The sequence below is a fragment of the Phallusia mammillata genome, chromosome 2, assembly GCF_965637545.1.
Source record: "Phallusia mammillata chromosome 2, kaPhaMamm4.hap1.1, whole genome shotgun sequence".
Taxonomy (NCBI): Eukaryota; Metazoa; Chordata; class Ascidiacea; order Phlebobranchia; family Ascidiidae; genus Phallusia; species Phallusia mammillata.
The window spans coordinates 501,371-510,084 of NC_137253.1; the positions used below are offsets into that span (position 1 = coordinate 501,371).

The 8,714-nt window shown below is 42.0% G+C and overlaps 2 protein-coding genes across 2 annotated transcripts; one reads left to right on the forward strand and one right to left on the reverse strand.

Annotated features, from left to right (window-relative positions):
• Window positions 1-1,489: 1,489 nt before the first annotated feature.
• On the forward strand, window positions 1,490-4,033 carry LOC145215516 (fibulin-7-like). Its single transcript, XM_080084213.1, has 8 exons — window positions 1,490-1,535; window positions 1,860-2,051; window positions 2,374-2,490; window positions 2,769-2,828; window positions 2,897-3,046; window positions 3,101-3,203; window positions 3,258-3,389; window positions 3,719-4,033. Exons 1-8 carry the CDS (start codon window positions 1,490-1,492, stop codon window positions 3,957-3,959), a joined length of 1,041 nt encoding a protein of 346 aa, XP_079940339.1. The 3' UTR covers window positions 3,960-4,033.
• On the reverse strand, window positions 4,027-8,689 carry LOC145212437 (uncharacterized). The gene is made up of 12 exons (XM_080080551.1): window positions 8,220-8,689; window positions 7,997-8,163; window positions 7,497-7,647; window positions 7,149-7,336; window positions 6,596-6,779; window positions 6,404-6,440; window positions 6,099-6,264; window positions 5,390-5,550; window positions 5,029-5,200; window positions 4,893-4,963; window positions 4,521-4,713; window positions 4,027-4,457 (listed from the first exon to the last, which is right to left on the reverse strand). The coding sequence occupies exons 1-12, from the start codon at window positions 8,266-8,268 to the stop codon at window positions 4,263-4,265; spliced, it is 1,734 nt and encodes a 577-aa protein (XP_079936677.1). The 5' UTR covers window positions 8,269-8,689; the 3' UTR covers window positions 4,027-4,262.
• Window positions 8,690-8,714: the final 25 nt, after the last annotated feature.

Sequence of the window (8,714 nt, forward strand, 5' to 3'; positions counted from 1 at the left end):
TTTAATGTGATTGTTATAACTGTGTTTCGGTCAGGGTCCCAAATTATGTGATTGCAATTTGCAGATTGTGAAAACAGAATAATGAAGGGTGTAATTTTTGTGTTTTTTGTTTTTGTGGTAAATGCGATTGCTGCAGGACACCCAGGAGGGAAGGCAAAACATGGAAAAGTAAGGAAAGACGAATTACTCTAAGTCGGCAGAAATTGTTCAATGAGAGTATTTTTTATATTTGATGCAACTACGTTTTCTGATCCTGTATGGCCCAAAACAGGCATCGTTTCGGATCAATACTTGTCAGGTGGAGATTTATAAACCAGTGGGAAATAAATAGACTTGGCCTCTGTTTATTTGCGACGCTCAATGATGCGGATCAACTTCACGCTTGAACGCGTCGTAAAATTCGCACATAAACAATTTCGAGGCGGCCTGTTTGGGTGGTCATTTCAACCCAGGGGAGTTTTAATTGCGAATAGTTTGGCCTAAGCATCAGGTACCGTTCACTATTGCGTTAATCGGGTTTATTACAAAACAATGGGTGCATTGTGGAGAATCACAAGTACGTTATAACCACAAATTACCAAAGCCATCCAATAATCCTCGGTTTCTCAGCCGTGGTGAAGTTTAAATGTCAGCTCAGACAGGAATATTCGCTCTACGAAGGAAGAACAAACTGAAACATATGTTTCTACTTTGTTGCGAGACAAATGCTTTTGTACGATATTTTTGCATTGCTGCACAACAGAGATTAAACAATGCCGATTCATTGTTCATTGTACCCCTACTGACTCGGTTAAACTCGTACATTTTTCTGCGCACGACTTTTGCGGGCTAGGGTGTTCTGTTACAGACAGGGAAACTTTTCATGCCCAGCCAAGCGTTAAACTGAGCCTCCATTTCCAGTTAAAAGGTGAAACCCCGGGTTAACAGCTTTTAAATTTCAATCCCCTAAAACCCGAAAAAGGTTTTAACGTCAACTTGGGGTTCAACAGATCACATTCCAACAAACACCATAAGTTGCTGTCTGTCTGTAATTGGTCGTTTAAACAAACCAATTTCAACTATTTCACACAAAACGTTTTGTGGCTGTTATGAAAACAACTCGCACCAATTTGTGAAGTCGGTTTATCACGTGAATGATCAATAAATGAAACAGTACATACTGGATTTGTTCATAAGTTTAATGATATTTTTTTCTGGTTGTAAAGTCCCCTCCCCACTGGACATGTGACGACTGACCGATAACATATTGACTTGTCGCCTACATTATGATGAAAATAAAGAAAAAATTAAGCATGTCGCTTTTTATGTGTATTTGGACCGTTACTTTCATCAGTTAATCAACAAATGTTTGTTTAAATATTTCCAGTTTGAAACGATCGCGAATATCAAGCGAAATGTTTTGAACCTGAAGAGTTTGCTCACCCGGCAGGAACACCGCCTAGTGGCTGGATATCAACAATTGAAACAAAGAGTTGCGTCACTAGATAAGATGACTGGTAAAGTGGAAAAACAGATGAGCGCAGAGCACAAGTCACGTGAGCTGGTTGAAATTCTTTTCAAATAATCGCTTTGTGTGATTGTGAATAAAATTATGTGGCATTTAAAGTTTAAAGCCGAGATTGAAAAACGGACTCGTTATTGTTTACTTTTTATTAAAATCTTTATTTATTTCAGCTGCGAAGGTTGTAATGTTTTGTAGTAGTGTAGATTTCTTCATCATACAATTGATACCACCAGAAAACAGATGGTTGTTTCACGGTTCTGTGGCACACGTGTAGTGCTTTTGTACTGTTATGAAACATTTCTAATACAATAAGTAAACACAATGCAATATACTACGCACCTTTACATTTTCCCAGTGAACTGCTCCCTTCCTGATGCTCCACCTAATGGACATATTCTTGGCATACATTACGACACCAACGGCGCTGCGGAGCTTCTCAGTGATGAGATTTACTTCGTGTGTGAAGAAGGCTTTCGTCTGATTGGCTCCGAAACACGGAAGTGTCTGCCAAACGGAACTTGGACCGGAAGTTCATCCACGTGTTTAGGTGAGCAAATACCTCGCCATAAACTTTACTGACATTCAGATTAAAGTACATTGTGTTCCAACCTTCTGTTATGAAGCCGTACAAATCTTGCACAATCTGGTTCAACAATTGCCCTTAAACTCATCAGTGCGGCGAACAAACCGCCTCGCTTCACTAATCATGTCAACAACAACGCCACTGGCATCCACACTACGGTTCAAACAATTATTTTTAGGGAAAAAGGGGGCTTTCAGTTTTGAAAACATGTATATGAACTTTTTGCCGCAACAAATATTAATATCGTCTTCGCGAGTAATTTTTAACAAAAGTTTGTTTTTTACAGATCCAAAATTGTCTCTGACGTCAGAGTGTGACGTAACGAAGTGTTTAAACGGAGGAAAATGCGCGGGAGGATCTTGTGTTTGTGGGAGAGGATATTACGGGAATAGTTGTGAACTCGGTAAGTGTTTCGTCGCCCGCGTTTCCCTGGAGTTCACCGGTTTATCCTCGCCTGAATTTCCCGGGAAATTACCGGTTTATCGAATTCAGACCGGAGTATTGTTTTGCCTTAGAGAGAAGTCGCCTGGAGGGGGTAGTGCGCCACCCAGTGTGCACACAATCACGATGTCAGTGCGATCCAGGATTCAAACTAGGAGCCAATCAGGTGCTTTGTTTCGGTGAGATAACGCGCCTCATTGTGACATCATTATGCTTCATTAAAACATTGTTTGTTTCAAGATATCGATGAATGTCGAAACCAAAACCAACCCACCACAGAAATCATACCTGATGACGTAGGTACTGTGTGACGTCACTAGTTGCTGATTTTTTTTTAATTGATGACGTCATCTTCAATTTGATCACAGGTTCGATGGCGAAGCGCGCAGCCAATGACAATGGTGGATTATGTCGTCACAAGTGCGTGAACACTCCAGGCTCTTTCCATTGTGTTTGTCCTCAAGGTTACAACTTGCACAAGAGCGGAGATTGTCGTGACGTAAACGAATGCTCCATCGGTAAGCTTCCATTATGACGTCATAAATCAATTACGAAACAGCCCGCGTTTTTAGGAAGTCACAACTGTTCACGTGACAAGCAATGTTTCAACACTGGAGGGAGTTTTGAATGCGTTCACGTGACTTGTCCGAACAATTACCGTCGAACGTCTCCATTGTGAGTCATATGATTCCGCCTCAGTGTTGCAAATTCCAATTATTTGTTTTCTAGTGTTTGTGAACGCGATAGTTGTAGAAATGCGAATTGCCGCAAAAACCCGATCAGGATCAACTTCAACTTTATTGATCTGCCGCGATCTCTACCGCCACCTGTCGATATCTACCGCATGAGGGCGAAAAAGAGGTAGAAAACCGACAAATTGCAATGTTTATAGCTATTATTATAAGCTATTGCTGCCAGGCATATTATCAAATTTATAGAGCTCTTCTTGCAAATGTATTTTTATTCCAACGTTTCGACGTCATATACAGGTCGTCTTCATCAGGGTAAATGACATTTAATTCTTTTCTTCTGTTTATCGTGCACCGTACTACGCGCATTCAGTGTTATTTACCCTGTTGAAGACGACCTGCATAGGACGTCGGAATAAATTACATTTGCCAGAAGAGCTCTATAAACTTGAAATTTGTGGCAATGGAACCGCATGTTAACCCATTAAAAATTATTTTCAGAACAATTCCAGAAAACGTCAGGAACCGGTTCCAAATAGTTAGAAGCAGCCATCCCGGTATATTCGGAGTAAAAAAACTCGACCCTGTAACTGGGATTCTCGTCCTTCGACGCCCGCTAGATGGCGTGCGCAACGCGACAGTTGATTTCGAACTTCGCGAAACGACATCGACCAGGCCGCGCCGGATTAATGCTAAATACGTCACAAGACTTGTGATCTTTGTATCGCCGTTCGACTTTTAGCAGTTTTGTCCAGTAGGGGGCGCTGAAGACCCTGTATGACGTCACTGCTTAATAATTGCGACACCAGTTTCAGTTTATATGTTTCCGTGTATTTGATTTTTCGATTTGTTGCTTCCGTTGTTTTGTTAATAAACCGCACTTGCACATTTTCACCAAAACAAACAGTTTCACCGTGAATACGATATAAACCGGGTTTCTAACCTGCTTTGTGCAGTCAACCATAAACATGTTGGTCGCCATGTTGTTCATGGTTGACTGCGCGAAGCAGGTTGGCGAACCCGCAATGCACGAAACAACGCGGAGTTAGTTTCTGATGAGATAAACAATCGCACACAACGCAGCGATCAGGAAAACCACTAAAATAAATGGCAGAGGATCCTCGACCTCATTTACGTCATCAGTGACGTAATGGTGTTGATGACGTAGAGAAGCGATGACGACAGGACCAGCTGAGAGGGTTCTCCCTCCCCCAACTTCTCGACGTTTTCTTCCACAACTCTGCAAAAGTCAAATTATGACGTCATAAAAGGCGACTGGGTTTGTGACGTCACTTTCACTCACCGGCTGAGAACAATCGCTTCCTGTGACGTCACTGTCACAAACATTTACGTCACAATGTACGTAGATTCTCTGGTCAGCATCTGATACGTTCGTCCACACGAATGATTTAAACTTGAACCTTCCATAAATCGCTTCGTGGTTTCGCAAAATCGCGATGTTGTCCGAATTCTCGAATGCGTTGTTTGATTCGCAGCTGAGAAATAACTTAGATTTAGCAGAACAGAAAATCATGATGAGCGAATTAAATAACGGAACAACTGTTCCCACTGTACGAGTAAGTTGGTATAAACACGTTTGGTTAATTTTTTTCACACAAAACATTGAAAGCGCGGTGTAAACTACAATATGTTTTCCCGCCAAATTCAAACTCACCTCGCATCAATTATCGGGTAAGATGGTTCAGAAGAAGGGGTTTCCCCCAGTGTTGCCCAGCAACCGGTCATCTACAAAACATCGTCATAAGTCACGTCACATAGACAGCAGTGTGACGTAATAACTAATTAACTACCTGCATTATGAAGTTTGTGTTGGATTGTGGAACGTCGGACAATCGGATTTCGGCGTAGACGTAATTCGGCACAGCGACCTCCAGTGGCGTGGAGTTGAAATGTTCGTTGTCATGGAGATGAAAGGCGATGTTAAAATCTCCGGAGACGGGATCCGATGCAACTCCGACTTTCCTGTCATAATTGTAAAATCCGGGCTACAACAGCAATTAATCCGGACCAGTACAGTAATAATCCGGACCACTACAGCATAAACCAGGACCACTGCAGTAATAATCCGGACCAATACAGTAATGATCCGGACCAATACAGTAATGATCCGGACCACTACAGCATAAATCCGGACCACTACAGCAAACTCACTTAATCTCAGGTTTAACAACGGTCGCTGTGAGGTTCACGTCTCGTGGAAGAACGCATGTAAAGTTTTTGTGGAACTTGAAGTAACGCTGAATCGGATTGCTTTCGTTCAAAATGTTCGCTTTCCTGACAATGTGTGTTACCGTAAGCTCATCCGATGTTTGCTGCGTGCAAAAATGTACGTTACAAACCACTCATCCTATACAGGTAGACACAAAAAATTTTTAAAAAAAGAAGGCTGTTTAATGTGAATTGTTTCAAAACATCGTAAGCAAACATTTCGTCTTTGCGATGTCGCACTTCAGCAGTGGTTCTCAAACTGAGGTCCGCGGTCCTTTTGGGGTCCGTGAGGCAATTCTGGTGAGACCGCGAAAAGGTTAAGGTAATTCTACAATCTTATTTGGCGTCAGTTTGTGCCACTGAATAAGTATAAGTTTAGTTTTTTTGTCTTGTCTGTGATGTCACAAACTGTCTTTGGATCATTGTTACACACAATTTTGCGTAACTAGCTAAAATCCTGCAATCAACTCGTTTTTCTAAAATACACATTCAGGCTTAAGGACCACAAGCCCTCGACGTAATGACAAAGGAACCGCTTTAAAAAAATAATACAAAAGTTTGAGAACCACTGCTCTGCACGGAAAACTGTAAAACTACGAAACGTAATTTTAAGGTTTTTACAAGTTTAAGTTTGACAATCCAATGAGCTCACCGTAATGATCGGATCACATGACGTCAAGTTAAAAGTGAAATTTCCAACACTGAAATCTACTTTGCACTCATCCGCCACGTCATCAGGTAGGGCGTTTCCGTCGGATGAGACCAGCAAAGTATCTCCGGAAGTAGCGTTTAAATCCTTCAGATCCGTGTTCGTCAACCTGACATGTTCAAAGCAAAAAACATGAGAAAAATTGTGAATATAAAAGTTTCAGACGATTTTAACCATTTCAACGCACGAAACGAAAGCAGAAAAACCGAACATTTTTTGAAAGATTGTGGTTTGTGGTTTTAACTTACTTCAAAATCACGACTTCCCCGCAAACATTGCCGCAATCTGTAACAACAAACATTTTCTAAATGCCGATCTGTACAGCCCTTATCGCGGGGAACGCAGTAACGGAATTCGAATGCGACTTTTCCAGTTTAAGACACAGTTATTATTCACTGTGTTTTGCCGGATAAAAAAACGTTATGCTTCACTAAACCCACCGGATTTTACACTTAGACCGAAACCAAGACTGTCGGTTCCGACACTATCCGATACGAACTCAATGCGTAACTTCCGGGTGCCGAATCTCCAGCTGTGAAAGTTATCGGTGATGGAACCGGATAGCGAACCGAATCTGTCGGGACTTCCGATGGTTTCGTTCGATTCCTCTCCACCGAAGTTGAACTGAAAACAACATGTGGTAAAATTCACGTCTGCTGGTTTGCCAAGTCACGGAATATACGTTGGAACATTTAGAAAACAAAGTATTTTCGTCGCTACTTTTCGGCTATTTCATAGAGTTGAGTTTATTTCGCGTGGTAAACATAGCGACACAATAGCACTACAACGATCACCAAGCCGGAAATAGCAGCGTAACATTAAGACGTTATGGGGCGCAAAACAGTGAAGGCAAATTGGTGGGTGAGGCTAAACGCGCTGCAGCTACACCGTATTGTAATGCGTTTTGTGTTTACGTAGCGGAGCAACGTTGTAGGGCAGTGGTCATTTTATCGCACAGGATGGCTTGGACAGCCGATAAAACTAAAAACGCACATAAATAAAATCTCCCTGGGCGAGAGTTGTATCGAGCAGACGGAGAGAGTAGTTGCATGACGTATTGTGGGTAAACTCCCACCGACAGAGGGCGCAGTGTGGGTAGTCCGAACTTCCAGGCAAAGTCGGGCTGGTAATGATTTCCTCCACTGCTCCCTCAAAACTTCCACCGCAGTCCTCAAACAAAGCTGGAAAAACGGTCAGATTGAAACACCACATACGGAACTGTACATAAGTTTAATGAGGGAAAAATCGGGCGAGAAATAATTCAGTACTTTGGCAACATTGAGTCACATTCACAAAGATATATATTGAGCCAAAATTCGACGGCAATTTTAACAAGTTTACCGATTTGAAATGAAATTTCGACATCGCCGTGTGGTTGTGACAAGTTGCAGAAGTAATACATCTGATCTGAAATCCCTTTCACAGCTCCTTCAGAAATTCCGTTGCCAGTGAACCTCCCAATAATTTGCCCCGATTCTGTTCTGTCGTAAACCTGGGACAGCAAGACTTAATTGATTCGTTCAGTAAAATAAATCAGCGGTCGGCAACCGCCGGTCCGCGAGGAGTTCGTTACCGGACCGTATAATTTTTCAGGTTAAAAGCTTTAAAACATTTTGCCCGAATATCCCAGGGATGACAAACTAATTTAGGCGTTTATATTGCTGAATATTTGTAGTTTTTTTGTAAGCCGGTTCGCGATAAAATTTCAGTTTAAAACGGTCGGCATTAAAAAATAAGGTTGCCGACCCTCGAAATAGAAATCAAGTTGAGCCGTCAACGCTGCGCGACTCTGATTGAGAAAGCAAGGAACAGCAATTCACGAAACAAATGAACAAACTTACAGTGCACATATTGTCCGGGCCCAAGTGGCCTGACTTGATGTACATGTAAGGCAGGTTCCCATCTGTGTTGTTGGTGTAAATTGTACCGCTAGCGTTTCCACAAGTCCTATTAATTGTTATCAACCCCTGGTTCAAAAGCGGCTCTGGGTTGACGCAAACACACCAACCTGCGAAACAGAACACGTCAGGAGAAATTTAAGCCTAAAGTCGCGAAGTAACTTACCACGTCGCAAATTAACAAACAGAACAAATGCAGAGAGAAACACCTTCATTCTTTCCAACACACCTGTTCATTCGCCTGATACAATGTAATCTGCTCACGATCATCGAACCCTTCGAGATCCTAACAAACCGGAAACTGCCTCGGCTAACTAACCAGATCGGAAGTGACGTAATGACGCTAATTGGGCCACAATAACGAGCGGAAGTTACGAAGGGGTCGAAACAATGTAGCATCGAAATGAGGACAATTGTATGTGTTTCGGAGTTGGGATCTATTCGGCGTGATTTTTATCAAATTAAGTTTGTAACCAAAGTCAATGCAAGCAGAATTGTAACGTTGCCAATATTCTGTTCAGTTTTGTGAAAAAAAAGTGATTTGTCAAGTTGCCATGGAAACAAGAATGTGATTTGTAAAATATTTCGGTTTCTCGACCGCAGCAATCTATGTGACAAGTCTTTCTTGGCCCAAACCAATTTCGCCTCTGAACGCGGTTGG

Excerpts from the sequence above, each read along its gene's own strand:
- LOC145215516 (XM_080084213.1), top strand. The coding sequence starts at position 1,490 with ATGACTGGTAAAGTGGAAAAACAGATGAGCGCAGAGCACAAGTCAC. Across the intron at positions 1,536-1,859 it reads GAGCGCAGAGCACAAGTCAC|TGAACTGCTCCCTTCCTGAT; the intron begins GTGAGCTGGTTG and ends ACATTTTCCCAG. Across the intron at positions 3,204-3,257 it reads TACCGTCGAACGTCTCCATT|TGTTTGTGAACGCGATAGTT; the intron begins GTGAGTCATATG and ends TTTGTTTTCTAG.
- LOC145212437 (XM_080080551.1), bottom strand. The coding sequence starts at position 8,268 with ATGAAGGTGTTTCTCTCTGCATTTGTTCTGTTTGTTAATTTGCGACGT. Across the intron at positions 6,780-7,148 it reads CCCAGGGAGATTTTATTTAT|TTCAACTTCGGTGGAGAGGA; the intron begins GTGCGTTTTTAG and ends TGTTGTTTTCAG. Across the intron at positions 4,714-4,892 it reads TACCCGATAATTGATGCGAG|CTGCGAATCAAACAACGCAT; the intron begins GTGAGTTTGAAT and ends GTTATTTCTCAG.